The sequence below is a fragment of the Ailuropoda melanoleuca genome, chromosome 1 (genome assembly GCF_002007445.2).
Source record: "Ailuropoda melanoleuca isolate Jingjing chromosome 1, ASM200744v2, whole genome shotgun sequence".
Classification (NCBI taxonomy): Eukaryota; Metazoa; Chordata; class Mammalia; order Carnivora; family Ursidae; genus Ailuropoda; species Ailuropoda melanoleuca.
The window spans coordinates 109587904-109602563 of record NC_048218.1 but is presented as its reverse complement, the minus strand read 5'-3'; the positions used below and the strand labels follow the sequence as shown (position 1 = coordinate 109602563).

At 62.5% G+C, this 14660-nt stretch overlaps 1 protein-coding gene across 2 annotated transcripts in view; it reads left to right on the top strand.

The window, feature by feature from the left end:
- The first annotated feature begins 1144 nt into the window (after positions 1 to 1144).
- Positions 1145 to 14660, top strand: part of MYO1G (myosin IG) — a 14148-nt gene continuing 632 nt past the window's right edge. Inside the window, exons 1-21 of one of the 2 annotated variants that reach the window (XM_034665073.1) lie at positions 1145 to 1563; positions 3017 to 3225; positions 3345 to 3438; positions 4124 to 4289; positions 4510 to 4563; positions 4858 to 4953; positions 5121 to 5240; positions 5824 to 6048; positions 6158 to 6303; positions 6694 to 6808; positions 6914 to 7084; positions 7259 to 7329; positions 8271 to 8345; positions 8516 to 8648; positions 9226 to 9392; positions 9702 to 9909; positions 11991 to 12214; positions 12713 to 12857; positions 13462 to 13566; positions 13726 to 13839; positions 14439 to 14593. In XM_034665073.1, the coding sequence (XP_034520964.1) occupies positions 1160 to 1563; positions 3017 to 3225; positions 3345 to 3438; positions 4124 to 4289; positions 4510 to 4563; positions 4858 to 4953; positions 5121 to 5240; positions 5824 to 6048; positions 6158 to 6303; positions 6694 to 6808; positions 6914 to 7084; positions 7259 to 7329; positions 8271 to 8345; positions 8516 to 8648; positions 9226 to 9392; positions 9702 to 9909; positions 11991 to 12214; positions 12713 to 12857; positions 13462 to 13566; positions 13726 to 13839; positions 14439 to 14593 (3197 nt within the window). In that variant the 5' untranslated portion in view covers positions 1145 to 1159. The remainder of the gene's footprint in view (positions 1564 to 3016; positions 3226 to 3344; positions 3439 to 4123; positions 4290 to 4509; positions 4564 to 4857; positions 4954 to 5120; positions 5241 to 5823; positions 6049 to 6157; positions 6304 to 6693; positions 6809 to 6913; positions 7085 to 7258; positions 7330 to 8270; positions 8346 to 8515; positions 8649 to 9225; positions 9393 to 9701; positions 9910 to 11990; positions 12215 to 12712; positions 12858 to 13461; positions 13567 to 13725; positions 13840 to 14438; positions 14594 to 14660) is intronic. The other variant, XM_034665077.1, reaches the window with a different exon arrangement.

Genomic DNA, 14660 nt, shown 5'->3' with positions numbered 1-14660 from the left:
GTTGTATCAGGTTGAGGTTTCAGAGCACAGGCTGAGTTGTTCCTCTCAATTTAAACCCAGGGCTGGAGGACCCCATAGGTTGAGAGGGAAGTAAAACCCCGGGACCAGATTCTCTGGAGCGTTGGTGTGGAAAAGCCCTTCAAAAGCACCAGCCTCAGAGGGGTTTGCAGAGGGGATCCCCAGAGCTGGGAGAATGAATGAATACTGCCCGAGGGAACGGGCAGGCCAACAGCCCCTCAGGATGGTGCCTAAGGGCACAGCCCACATTTAAGCAGGCTTTTCATAACCACGTCCCAATCTTACTGGGTATGTATTCATCCTAATGAATTTGAAGGGCAAAAAACCCCTTGAGTGTCAGTTTTTGGTTTTTTTTTTTAAGATTTTATTTATTTATGTGACAGACAGCCTGCGAGAGAGGGAACACAGCAGGGGAGTGGGAGAGGAAGAAGCAGGCTCCCAGCAGAGGAGCCTGATGTGGGACTCGATCCCGATCCGGAACGCCGGGATCACACCCTGAGCCGAAGGCAGACGCTTAACGACTGCGCTACCCAGGCGCCCCTGAGTGTCAGTTTTTTCAGAGTTTCAGGAGTGAGCTCATTGAAAGGCAGCTATTACACTAGCCTTTTGAGTACAGAATCCCCAAAGCAGCGTGTGGATGACTCACTTTTGGCAAATCCTCTGGCCTCCCCAGGGCGGGGTGGGGAGAAAACCACCTGCCTGGAGGGTGCCATGGGGTCAAGGAGGCTGTGTGGAGACAAATCTGAGCCAGCCAGTCTGCAGCTTCTAAAGGTGCTGTGGGGAACCAGGTGGGACAGGCGGCAGGACCCCAGGGACAGCCATCTGGGTAACATCCAGAGGCCTGGGCCTGCAGCCCAACTCCGAATCTCAGTCTGAGGAACCAGACTGCCAGCCCTGAGGTTCAGTGTAACATGAAGCCGATTTTGTCATTCACATCCTGGTGTGGTCTTACACACTTTGAAGAATGTTACCCTAGACCCCGCCCCAAAGGCCTGGGCACCAGCATTTCCCAATTTTATCAAGATCCGAAGTACCTAGCAGAGGATGCGCTGAGTGTTGAGGTCTGGCTGTTAACAGATAGAGGGCTGGTAGGCGTGATCGCGTCAAGCCACACAGGTGACGTCCCTGCTTGGGGTGAGGTATGGGCGCGGAGACCACAGAGGCTTGGAGCTTACTGAGGGGGCCAGCAGGAACGCTCCAGAGCACCCGGCACCTCGACTGTCAGGCGTGCCTGCCTTCTGGGTGCGGAAACCCGGAAGCCAGGGTCAGAGCCCCTCGGGAGGGAGCAGCAAGTGGGGAGGGCAGCCCCTCCCTGGGGCCAGAACCCACTTCCTACTTCACCACACGGCTGGGGAGGTGGCCAGGAGGGCTGAGCCTCTCGGAGCACTCTCCCCTCCGCCCTTCTGCACAGAAAGGCCAGAGCAACCTGGCCTGGGTGCCTCCCGCTGGCAGGATGGACGAGGAAGGCCTGGAGTGCGGCAAACCCGACTTTGTGCTTTTGGACCAAGTGACCATGGAGGACTTCATGGAGAACCTCAAGCTCAGGTAGACACAGGGCTCTGGCTCCCTCTCCCGGGCTTCCAGGCTCACTGGTCTCCATCAGCCCGGGGTGGGAGCCGGAGGCGGGCTTGCACACACACCCACCTGGACCACTGCGTGGGTGACAGCAGGGGGTCCTGGCGGGGCAGGAAGGACTGTCCTCCCAAGGCCAGGGAGGCCAGCCACTGCCAGACAGGGCTTCCCAGACCCCTGCCTCCCGCATGGCCCGGGTGCCTTCTGCTCCTCCTGCCGGGCAGGGACAGGCAGTTGCTGGCCCCCTTGAATGGGTACACTGTCCATCTGCTGCTGGGGGTCGTGCTGGCCCTGGGGGCTCTAAGGGAATCGGGCAGGTGCTGTCCCGGGGGGGAAGGTGGACAGGATGAGATGACACTCAGGGAGGTTTGAAGGGTGTCGCAGGGCGTGGCTAGTACAAGTGACATGGGGTCTGATTGCCCTGGAGGAGCCAGGGGATGGTGAGATGGGGTGGCCACCAGGAGCTGGACAGCCGGATGGCTTCATCCCGGACAGCCAGCGGGAGCACAGGCGGCTGCTGTGCAGGGTTTAGGGGATGGGGCCCCCTAAGCACACACTGTTGAAGTCAGAGAACAGGAAATGGGCTATTCTGAATGGGGAACAGAGCTAAGCATAATTTCATGGCATTCTACACCAGCTTGTGAGACAAGCATTACCGTGTCCGTTTTAACAATGGAGCACTGAGCCCAGGCCACACAGCTCACTGGGGGGCAGGCCCGGGGCAGATGAGAGAGGGTGTGGAGGGAGCCGAGCCGGGGGAACTCCCTCGTCTGAGGCAGCGGTGGAGGAAGAGGAACCCCTGACGGGGGACGGACCACAAGCCACCAGGGAAGGGCGGGTCCCAGACGAAGTGGGAGCTGAGCTGGCTGGCCAGCGTAACTTCCAGGGCAGAAAGGTCAAGAGAAGGACAGATACAGGTCCAGGAGCCAAAGTTCCCGAAAAGACGGGTTGAGAAGTAGGAGGATGTGCAGGGGGGACCACCGGGGCATCCCCAGGCTCCTTCCCTGAGCCCCTCCTAGTCCCAGCCATGTGGGTAGGGCTGGGCGGGGGCCCCTGGCTGCCTCTGTGTCCCCACCCAGGCCTCAAGACAGGAAACAGCCAGAGGCCCCTCCCTTGGCCTCCAGCCCCTTTCTTCTCTCCACCTCCAGCCCTTGGCTCCACCTATCCCTTCAGAAAACCGGTGATGGAGATTCCTGTGCCGTCAGGAACCCCCCGCCAAACAGTGTGGGCCCCAGCACTACCCTGCGGTGGGGTGGGATTCCAGCAAGGTGGTACCGGGAAGTGTCGGTCAACCCGCACCCATTCCCACTCTCAGCCCTGGGGCGGGCTAGGGTCCCCAAGGCTCCCCACATGGGCCCAAGGCCCCAGCACCTGGGTGTGCGTCCCCACAGCCCTGAGCGCTGAGGCCTGGCCCCTCCTGTGCCAGGTTTGAGAAGGGCCTCATCTACACCTACATTGGCGAGGTGCTGGTGTCCGTGAACCCCTACCAGGAGCTGCCCCTGTACGGGCCTGAGGCCATCGCCAAGTACCAGGGCCGCGAGCTCTATGAGCGACCACCACACCTCTACGCTGTGGCCAATGCCGCTTACAGGGCGATGAAGCGCCGCTCCAGGGACACCTGCATTGTCATCTCAGGTACTGGCCCTGTGGCCAGGGCCTCGACAGCCTCCCCGGACCCCATGGCAGGGGGCGCCCAGGGGGCTGGTCAAGGGGAGTGGCCACGCTTTCCGTCTGAGCACCCATCTGTCTGGCAGGGGAGAGTGGGGCAGGGAAGACGGAAGCCAGCAAGCACATCATGCAGTACATCGCCGCCGTCACCAACCCCAGCCAGAGGGCCGAGGTGGACAGGTGAGAGCAGGCAGGGCTAGTGCAGGGGCAGCCCGGGGCCTCAGGCCTGGCAGGGAAGGAGATGGAAGTCAGCGTGGCTCAGGCCAAGTTCAGAGCGCTTGTCTGCAGGGAGGGCTCCAGGTGACCCATCCAGAACCTGTCCGCCCAGCAGAGGCAGGGCCCAGTGCCGCAGGGGGACCCCGCCACTAGGAACAGGGAAGAGGCAAGGTGCACAGGGCCGACAGACGGGCGCTGGGCCCCTCACAGGAGACCCCACGGAAGGGAGAAGCTGGCCGGATGGTCAGGAAGGGCCGGGCCCTGGAGCGGGCCCCGCCTGTCTATCTCCTCACCAGCGGCTCACCGGCTATTACCAGCGGGGCCTCATAGGAGCAGCTTCCTGTGTGAGTGCCCTGGCTCTTCCTGTCGGGAAGGGCAAGGGGCTTTCTGGGGGTGGGGGGCTCCTGCGGCCGGTCCACCCTGCTGCTGGAGGTGGAGGGCAGAGCGTGCAGCTCCAGCTCCTCCCTGCAGGCGGCAGCACGCCAGGCGGGGGGCTGCCCTTCTCGCCACACCCAGCACGGCACTGGGCAGGTGACCTGCCAGCGGGTCCCCAGCCTGTACAACGGGAGGCCTTGGGCGGGGAGGCTGGGCAGGGACAGTCCCCGGACAAGGTCTGTGCCCTACAGCCAGGCCTCTCTGCCCCGCACAGGGTCAAGGACGTGCTGCTCAAGTCCACGTGCGTGCTGGAGGCCTTCGGGAACGCGCGCACCAACCGCAACCACAACTCCAGCCGCTTCGGCAAGTACATGGACATCAACTTCGACTTTAAAGGGGACCCCGTTGGGGGGCACATCCACAGCTACCTGCTGGAGAAGGTGGGCCCTGCGGCCACAGGCCTCGTGCGCTGACCCTCCCAGGCCTGGGGCCCTGGGGGCGGGACACACTTTCTCTGCGGTCCCAGGCTTGTAGGCGGGGCTCCTCTGTGCCAGGCCTGCCTGACTCCCTCTGCCTGCACCGCCCTAGGGGCTCTGGGGGGGGGGTCCCCTGGGTGGGGCCGCGACCCAGGCAAGGGCCCAGCTGCCCCTCCCTCCACAGTCTCGAGTCCTCAAGCAGCACGTGGGCGAACGGAACTTCCACGCCTTCTACCAGGTGAGCCCAAGCAGGCGTGTGGGGGCGCCCAGGAAGCCCTTCCGATCGCCCCACCCTCAGTCCCTTTTCCGTCCCTGCCCCTCCCGCCCGTGACACCACCATTCCCCCGCCCTCACTGTAGGGGAATCTCCTGGGGCACCAAGAGTGTGGTATCTACACTGGGTGAGGTGGGGTCTTCCTGGACTGGGGAGGCGACCACACCAGCCCTGAGCTCCCCGGTGTCGGTCCTCTGGCATGTTTGGGCGGGGTCTTTGCAGTTCTGAGGGCCTGAGCGAGGGGTGTGTGGGCCCCCAGGTGCTGCGGGGCTGTGAGGACGCAGAGCTGCAGAAGCTGCACCTGCAGAGGAACCCCGCCTTGTACAACTTCACCCGGCAGGGCGCAGGGCTCAGTGTGAGTGGGGGCAGGGCTCCTTGGGAGCACCTGTGCAGGGGCCCGGGGCGGGGGGGGGGTTGAGCCACTCAGCAGGCCTGCTGGGGCCCCCCCGATGTGACAGGCACTCCCTGGGAAGACTCGGGGGCTCCGTGTGGCCCTGGGGTGCTGAGCCCCTCATTCCGCAGGCCTTGGAGAGCGACGAGAAGAGCCACTACCTGGCAGTGATGGAAGCCATGCGGGTGATCGGCTTCAGTGCTGAGGAGGTGGGCTCCGTGCACCGGATCCTGGCGGCCATACTGCACCTGGTGAGCCTGGCGGGGGGGCTGCGGGGTTACCACTCCTGGAGAAGGAGACTGACCTCGGACGTCCCAGACACGTAGCTGGCCCATCCTGCCTTCTGTGAGGCTGAACGCGTGGCTACAGGCTCCCAGAGGCCGGGCCCGGAGCTGGGGGCTCTGTGTGCCCAGGTGGGCGGGTCAGGCCTGCAACAGCTGGTCTAGCAGGTGAGCCTGCACTTAGCAGGCAAGGAAGTGCGGGCTCAGTAATGCTGACGTTGTGCAGATGTGTCCTGCTTCTGTCATGTGAGGTCTGGCCGGCTCTGGACGGTTCCTCAGCACATCTGAGCCTCCATTCCCGGTGAGGCGGCCTGAGGTGCAGGGGGGTGCATCGCAGCTGCCGGCGGCGGCTGTGGGGCCACGGATGTGCTGTTCTGGGCAGGAAGCTCTGCTGTGCTTCAAGGGCCGTTCCCACATCTGGGGCTGTGTCCCTGGCAGAAGCCAGGCCCTGCCACCCCCCAGCCCTGCCTCTCCTTCCTTCTCCCTGGGGAGAGGTGTGCAGGCAAGCTCTGCTGGGATGTGGAGCCTGACTGTCCTGGCTCCCCATCCCCAGGGAAACATTGAGTTTCTGGAGACAGAGGAGGCTGGGCTGGAGCAGGGCCACGTGGCCGTGGCTGAAGAGCTGCTGGTGGACCACGTGGCCCAGCTGACAGCCACACCACGGGAGTTGGTGCTGCGCTGCCTGCTGTCTCGCACCGTGGCGTCAGGAGGCAGGGAGCTCATTGAGAAGGGCCACACTGCGGCTGAGGCCAGCTATGCCCGGGACGCCTGTGCCAAGGTCCTCTGGGGGCAAGCTGTGGGGAGCCAGGTGGGGACCCCCAGGGGCCTTCCTGGAGGAGGCAAGGATGCAGGCAGCCCGACGTAGCAGGCTCTTGGCCTCTCCCCAGGCAGTATACCAGCGGCTGTTTGAGTGGGTGGTGAACCGGATCAACGGTGTCATGGAACCCCGGGGCCGGGACCCCCGGCGAGACGGCAAGGACACGGTCATTGGTGTGCTGGACATCTATGGCTTCGAGGTGTTCCCTGTCAACAGGTGGGGAGCCGGGCCACCACTTCCCCAACTCTGACCCCTACCCCTAGGGCCACCTTGGCCCCGCGGAGCTCCCGCTGGGCTGGGGAGCAGGATGTCTGGCGTCTGTCCGGGCTGGTCCCGGCCCCAGTCTCAGGCCCCCGAGCCTGCCTCCGCTGTGCCACCCATCCCGTGGTGCCCACGAAGGCAAAATTGAGGGCTCACGTCCCTTGGCCATGACCCCAACATCCACTGCAGAGCACGTGTGCCAGAGGTGGGGCCAGAGCGGGAGAATCACCCCCACCGTCGGGCTCTCGGGGAGGGGCCTGCGCCGCGCACGCGCTCGGCGCACAGGGCCTGAGCCTGAAGCTGGGCGGGAGGGCGTGACTGCGCTGCTCCTGCGCCCGCCCGCAGCTTCGAGCAGTTCTGTATCAACTATTGCAACGAGAAGCTGCAGCAGCTCTTCATCCAGCTCATCCTGAAGCAGGAGCAGGAGGAGTACGAGCGGGAGGGCATCGCCTGGCAGAGCGTGAGTGCCGGCCTGGGCCTCGCGGACAGGGGCGCGAGGGCCGCGGAGCGCTGAGCGGGGCGGCTGGAGGGCAGACTGGGAGCCACCCTGCCCCCCCCCGCCCAGGTGGACTACTTCAACAATGCCACCATCGTGGAGCTGGTGGAGCGGCCCCACCGGGGCGTGCTGGCCGTGTTGGACGAGGCCTGCAGTGCCGCGGGCACCATCACCGACCGCATCTTCCTGCAGAGCCTGGACACGCACCACCGCCACCACCCCCACTACACCAGCCGCCAGGTGCTCCTCTGCCCCCGGCGCTCGCCCCCAGCCATGTACCCCAGCTGGTCCCGGGGCTGCACCCTCCTCCCCACCCCTCCCCCAGGCACCGTGCTGCAGGTCTCGGTGGGGCCTCCTCTCCAGCACTGTCCCCTGCACAAACCCCCGCCTGTGCCTTGACCCCGCCCCCCCCAGCTCTGCCCCACAGACAAGACCATGGAGTTTGGCCGAGACTTCCGGATCAAGCACTATGCAGGGGACGTCACGTAAGGCCCTCTCCCCTTCTTAGCACGCTGAAGACGTGCCTGACACCAGATTCACAAGTGAAAAGCGCGAAATGGGGCCTTTAAGATCAGAGCTCTTGGCCCTGGCCATACCATAGAAGCCTCTGGAAGCTTTAAAAAAATACCCATATCTAGGCTGCACTTTGGGCAGTGCCTGGGGGAGGAGCATGCTATTATGGAGGTGCAGGTTAGCTCGGGGGGGGCAGACAGGCCACAGTCTGCGTTTCCAGCAAGCCCCCAGGCACGTACTGATCATCCTCGGGTCACACCCTCAGGACCAACCTCCGGAGTCCTTCAGAAATCTCCGTGAGATTATTACTAATTTACCTGTGCTCCCCTTGCCCTGAATGGGACTTGAGGTGACTCACAGAGACACACGTGTCTGATGTGTCCTTCACAAGGACGAGGGGAGAGGACAGTGCAGCCAGAGCCCAGACCCCGTGCCCTGATTCTGCACAGGAGCTTGGCAGGTGCTCCAAGATGTTGGCACTGAGCTTTCTAGAGGCTTTTGTCATCAGAGGGCAAGCCAAGGAATCTGAGGTTCTCAGTGCCGCGGAATCAAAGCAGACCACGGCCTTGGGAATTCCTGGTTATAACTACCATTGCCGATACTGATGGAAACTCAGTAGGCGCTGATCTGGGCCTGTGATGTATACTGGGGCACAGACAGGTTAGGTCCCCGGTCCCAGGTCACACAGCACAAACGCGCTAGAGCCAGGGTCCAGTGCTGTGGGCCTGAGCACCGACTCATCCTCCTGGAGAGACGCCTCTGAGGGCGGGAGTCTTCTGTGATGAGAAAGAAAGCGGGTGTGGGAGGGGAGGGAGGGAGGCTGACCTAGGAGAACAGAGGCAGGGGAGAAGGGTGAGGGGCTGCCTGGCGGCTGTCAGAGGCCCCTTGCCCCTCACCAGCCCTGGCCCCACAGGTACTCAGTGGAGGGCTTCATCGACAAGAACAGAGACCACCTCTTCCAAGACTTCAAGCGGCTGATGTACAACAGGTATGTGGGGGCCGCAGGCTGGAAGGGCCCTCCCTACGCTCGGGTCTGACACCTGCCTGATGGGCTGACAGCCTGAGGTTTCACACCGAGGCCGCAGAGCTTACCAGTGGCAGAGCTGGGGCGAGGGCTGCCCTCCAGAGGGCGGCTGGCTCTATGGCCTGTGTCTGCAGCTCGGACCCCACCCTGCGGGCTATGTGGCCGGATGGGCAGCAGGACATCACAGAGGTGACCAAGCGCCCCCTGACGGCTGGCACACTCTTTAAGAACTCCATGGTGGCTCTGGTGGAAAACCTGGCCTGCAAGGTACTGCCCCCGCCCCCGCCCTGTATCTTTCCAGGTCCTTCTATCTGTGCCTGGCCGGCAAACTGGGCCCCCACCGCCTCTGCACATCACAGGGAAGGTGGTGTTCATTTCCTGTCTGCTGTGAGCTGCACCCCCACCCGCAACCCCACCCCAGCCAGGAAGAACCCACCACAGTGCAGATTAAGATGTCCTGGGCTGGGCTGAAGCTTGAGTAAATACGAGATTTGAGCCAGCCTTCCCCTGTCCTCCCTGCCTCTTGGGCGGGAAGGGGGTGGGCGGGGCTCACAGGACAGGAAGGCAGCACTAGCTTCTTGCGGAGCTTGGGGCCCAAAGGCAGAGGGGCAGCTAGAGGACACCAGAGCCCGATTAACCACAGAACATCCGGAGACTCAGTCTGGCCTCTGCAGGCCAGCAGGGCTCCCGGCCACCCTGCCACCTCCTGACCTGGGCCCTCGGCCTCCCCTTCCCCCTGCAAGAGCCTCTTCCCTGGGCCGCCGGCAGGGAGGGACACCTGCACACCGGCCCTGCGGCCACTGAGGCTGACGTTGGTGTCTCTGAGTGTCCTCCATTGTGGCAGGAGCCCTTCTATGTCCGCTGCATCAAACCCAATGAGGACAAGGTGGCTGCCAGGCTGGACGAGGACCACTGTCGCCACCAGGTCGCGTACCTGGGGCTGCTGGAGAATGTGCGGGTCCGGAGGGCCGGCTTCGCTTCCCGCCAGCCTTACCCCAGATTCCTGCTCAGGTACTGCTTCCTGCTCCCCCGGAGCTCCATCTCCCCGCCCGTCTGTCCCCCATGGGCCGGGATCCCGTGAGGAGTCAGACGGGTGGATGGGCAGAGGGTCCCAAACCCAGCCAGTGCTTCCCAGATGGGGACACGCACAACACAGATAGCGAGGACCCTTGTGTGACACAGGGGACAGTGTGGGCAGAGGCTGGGTTGAGTGGCATGTGGGGGGTGGCATGGGCTGGGCTTATCGGATCTGCTCGGAGGGGGGCGGTGCCACACCTCTCCCCAGAGCTTAGTGCCCACTGCCGTGTCCTGTGGTGACAGGTACAAGATGACCTGTGAGTACACGTGGCCCAATCACTTGCTGGGCTCCGACAGGGCAGCCGTGAGTGCCCTCCTAGAGCAGCATGGGCTCCAAGGAGACGTGGCCTTTGGCCACACCAAGCTCTTCATCCGCTCACCCCAGACTTTGGTCACCCTGGAGCAGAGCCGCGCACGCCTTATCCCCATCATCGTGCTGCTGCTGCAAAAGGTACGGCTGCCATGGAGGGTGTGGGGGGATGGCTGTGCACCTTGTGGGAGGGAAGAGAGGGGTGTGCACTTGGGGGGGGGTGTGCACCACCTGGAGTGGGGGGATGTGGGGGCCCACAAGCACCCCTCCAGGCGCTACACGATCCCCTCTAACAGGAGACAGATCAAGACTGAAACTGACTTAAACAAAAGGTGTGAATGTGGTTAGTTCACCTCAGTCCTGTGGTCATCAGCTTCAGGCCTAGGTGGATCCAGGTGCTCAAAATAAGATTTTCAGGAATCTGGCTTTCTTCCTTTACTTTTTTCTTTCTTTCTTTCTTTCTTTCTTTCTTTCTTTCTTTCTTTCTTTCTTTCTTTTTTTTTAAGATTTTGTTTGAGAGAGAGAGAGGGAGAGAGAGAGGGAGCACAAGGAGCAGGAGTGGCAGAGGGAGAAGGAGAAGCAGACTCCCTGCTGAGCAGGGAGCCTGATGCAGGGCTTGATCCCAGGACCCCAAGATCATGACTCAAGCCGAAGGCAGACACTTAACCGACCGAGCCATCCAGGAGCCCTCTTTTTTTCTTTCTTTCTTTCTTTTTTTTTTTTTTTAAGATTTTATTTATTTGTTTTGAGAGGGAGTGTGTGTATGTGGATGAGCAGGGGGAGGGGCAGAGGGAGAGGAGCAAGCCGACTCCCCTGCCGAGCAGGGAGCCTGACTTGGGTGATCCCAGGACCCTGAGATCATGACCTGAGCCGAAGGCAGACACTTAATCCACTGAGCCACCCAGGCGCGTCCCCCTTCCGTTTCTTTTCCCCTCTTGTCTTCTATTGACTCTGAAAGATTTCAGACCTAGAGAAAACCACGGGTAACGTGCAAATTCCCCGTCCTACTCCACACCATCGTCTGTGCTGCCCCGTGACCAGCGTGTGGTTTTGTGCAGACACCTGCAGCCCATCCCGGATATTTTTAAGCAAATCATTTTTTAAAAGATTTATTTATTCATTTTAGAGAGAGACTGTGAGCATGTGAGCTGGGGGTGGGCTGAGGGAGAGGGAGAGGGAATAGCAAGCAGACTCTCTGCTAGGAACTGACTCGGGGCTCGCTCTCACCACCCTGAGATCATGACCGGACCCAAAATCACAAGTCGGACACTTAACCGAGTGAGCCACGCAGGCGCCCCATCAAATCATTTTGTTTATGGTCATTTTAGTAAGTGTTCCCAAAGGACAGGCATTCCTCCGCACCCACATATACATATGTTTATATGATTTCCTGAATCATATAAAGTAACAGCGCCCCTCAGTATTTCAGCACATATGTCTCAAGGACAAGTACGTTCCGTTTTCTGACCACACTGAGGTCAGCAGACGAGAAACCTAACATCAACAAGACATCATCTACATATCTGAATAATACGCAGGCTGTGTTCTAATTGCCACAAGTGTCCCACTATTACCCGTGGCGACACACTGCATTTAGCTGTGAGCTTTGCTATCTCCCCTAACATGGAGGGGTTGGTTTTAGGAACATGACACCATGCCGTGGTCACAGAAATGGGACTTGGGAGGCTCACACTGGGTCCTTGCAGCCCTGCCACCTCCAGGACTGTCCATACTGCCATCCTCTCCCCTGTCTGAGTCAGGTTCCTTAAGTCTGCTTTCACCTGTGGGTCCCCTGGGCTGCCTGCCATGTAGGGTTTCCAGTCTGGGTTTTAATGGTTGCATTCTTGGGGTACCCCTCCATCTTGGGGCCTCTACGAGTTAGAGGTCAGACCTGGGCCAGCTCGGATTCCATGTGGACAGTTGGCAGCTGCCCCTCACGGAGGGGAAAGCACCCCCATCTGCAGGTGCCAGGTGGAAGGACAAGGAGTGGGGAGAGCGGCTCTCCCCTGAGTCAGGCAGAGGCTCCAGCAGGGCCCTGTGCCCACCTGGGAAGCAACCCGCTGTCAGGTGGAGGTGGCCCCCAGGAGTCAGGGGCAGGTCAGCCTGGCCCAGCACGGGGCTGAGGGTGGAGAAGGTGGGCTGGCCGCAGGGGAGGGGAAGGAATCAGGCAGGGAGGTGGGCCCTGGCTGGGACTGATGGAAGGCTCGGCTGGCCCCCCCCAGGCCTGGCGGGGCACGCTGGCCAGGCGGCACTGCCGACAACTGCGGGCCGTCTACACTATCATGCGCTGGTTCCGGAGGCACAAGGTGCGTGCTCACCTGGCAGAGCTGCAGCGGCGGTTCCAGGCTGCGAGGCAGCCCCCCCTCTACGGCCGAGACCTCGTCTGGCCGCCACCCCCGGCGGTGCTGCAGCCGTTCCAGGACACCTGCCAAGCGCTGTTCTGCAGGTGTGAGCCCTCAGCCACTAGCCCCTTCGTTTTTCCCCATTCGGCCAGCACCCACTGAACACATGCACCCTGCCATCTGCACCCACAAGCCCCATTTCATAAGCAGGAAAACAGGAGGCTGTGCCTAGTAACTGGGTCCCCGTACCCCACAGTCATTGGCAGAGCCCTGCTATCTCCTTGCTGGAGGCTTGCAGGGGAGGGTGGCTGGCTGGGACAAGGGAATGTGGGGAACGATGCATCTAGCAGAGCTCTGAAGGCAGAGGGCGAGTTCTCCAGGAGGAGGGGCACAGAGCGGCCACTGTCCTCAGAGCAGGAGGGGCCACCTCCTGCTGAGACAGGGAGGCCGAAATTGAGGATGTCCAGTGCCAGGCTGAGAGGCTTGGCCTTCTCCTGTGGGGAAAAGGGATCGAGAGGACATCATGGATGTGAGCAGGGTGGGACCGGGGTGGGGAAGGTGAGGGCTGCATGGGGTCCATCTGACCAGCCAGTTCCCTCTAGGTGGCGGGCCCGGCAGCTGGTGAAGAACATCCCACCTTCAGACATGGCCCAGATCAAGGCTAAAGTGGCGGCCATGGGGGTCCTGCAGGAGCTACGGCAGGACTGGGGCTGCCGGCGGGCCTGGGTCAGGGACTACCTGTCCTCTGTGAGTGTGGGGTCCATGGAGCCTGGGCACCAAGGAGGGGCTCAGGACTGAGAGCTTGCCGGTGTCCACCCCAGATGTCCTCTCGTGGGCCTGGCTGTCCATCCGAACTGTGGGCCATGCCCCTCTGCCCCTGCCCCTGGCCCCTGAAGCTTAGAGTCTCCTCCCAGAACCAGCTGGCCAGGGCTTTACTGAGTACCTTCTCTTCTGCGCTCTGCCCCTCCCCCTTCCCCATGTCTCTCAGGTATAGCCACCCCCACCCCCCAACCTGCACCCCATGCCCCAGCTCCTCCTGGCCCTCACATGGGCACTGTGAGCTCTGCCCCTGACCCGGTTCTACAGGGGACAAAGGCTCAGAGGCTCAAGGTTTTCCTTGGCCCCCCGGGACCCTGCCTTATCAGCTTCTGGGCGCGTGGGCAGCTGTGGAGGGTACAGGCATGACTAGAACCTAGGGCTGCAAGGGTCTGGGCGTGGGGCCCTCAGACAACCCAGGGGAGGCTGGCACAAGGCCTGACTCGGCTTGGGTCATGAGACAAGGGACAGCTATGCCCATTCACCAGATTTGCTGTTGATCCAGCGTGGTCAAGCAGCCCCCATCTGTCCTCAGGCCACAGACAACCCCACAGCCTCGGGCCTGTTTGCCGAACGACTGAAGGCACTCCGTGACAAGGATAACTTTGGGGCGGTGCTGTTCTCCAGCCACGTCCGGAAGGTGAGGTGTGGGACCAGGGGAGGAGCGGCAGCCCCAGCCCAGGCCCAGGGCAGTTTTCTGAAGTGGTCAGATCCAACTTTCTCAGTTCCTGAGAAAAGGGGTCCAGGGAGAGGAGGCCCGGGGGCCGGCCAGGTGACCCTGAAAGCGGCTGTCCTGCAGGTGAACCGCTTCAGCAAGAGCCGGGACCGGGCGCTCCTGCTCACTGACCGGCACCTCTACAAACTGGACCCCGGCCGGCAGTACCGGGTGATGCGGGCCGTGCCCCTGGAAGCGGTGAGCCCCGGGGGGGGGTAAGGTGGGGGCCTCTGCAGGACCCCTCCACTCGCGCCTACCTGGGAAGGTCCGAGCTTTCTAGAACTCAGCATCAGCTCAGAATGGCGGGGACTTTCTGCTGCTCAGGGGGTTGGGGAAGCCACGGGCCCCTCTTCCCCACATCCGTGGCGGCCTAGGGGTGTCCCGCCTAACGGCGGACCGGTTACGGTGCGCAGCGCTCTTTCTCTGGGGTCCCTGTAACCGACTGGGGGGCCCATCCAGTCGCCGGCCACGCCTGTGTGGCCGTTTAGACGTAATGGAGGGAAACCGCAAGGCTCAGCCCCCCGCCGCACCAGCATACTCAGGGAACCACAGGAGAGCGGTGGCGCCGGATTAGAGGCGCCGATCGAGAACACTCCCTCCCTTCCCAGATCAAGTTCTCTCAAGCAGTGTTTCGGCCAACCCTTCCCTTTGTGGGCGGAGCTAGAGGGGGAGAAAGGGGACCCGGAGGGGGCGGACTGGGGGCTCCAGGAGGCTGTTGGGGGCGGCCTACGGCCCGGGGCTCTTGGGGGCGAAGAGGAGCGCCTGCGGCTCCCCTGACCCCAGCCGCGGCCGCGCAGGTGACCGGGCTGAGCGTGACCAGCGGGCGGGACCAGCTGGTGGTGCTGCACGCGCGGGGCCAGGACGACCTGGTGGTGTGTCTGCACCGCTCCCGGCCGCCGCTAGACAACCGCGTGGGGGAGCTGGTGGGCGTGCTGGCCGCGTACTGCCAAGGGTGAGTCCCGGCGCGCGGAGGGGGACCGGGTGTCCTGTGGCCCCGCCCTGCCGCTGACCGCCCCGCC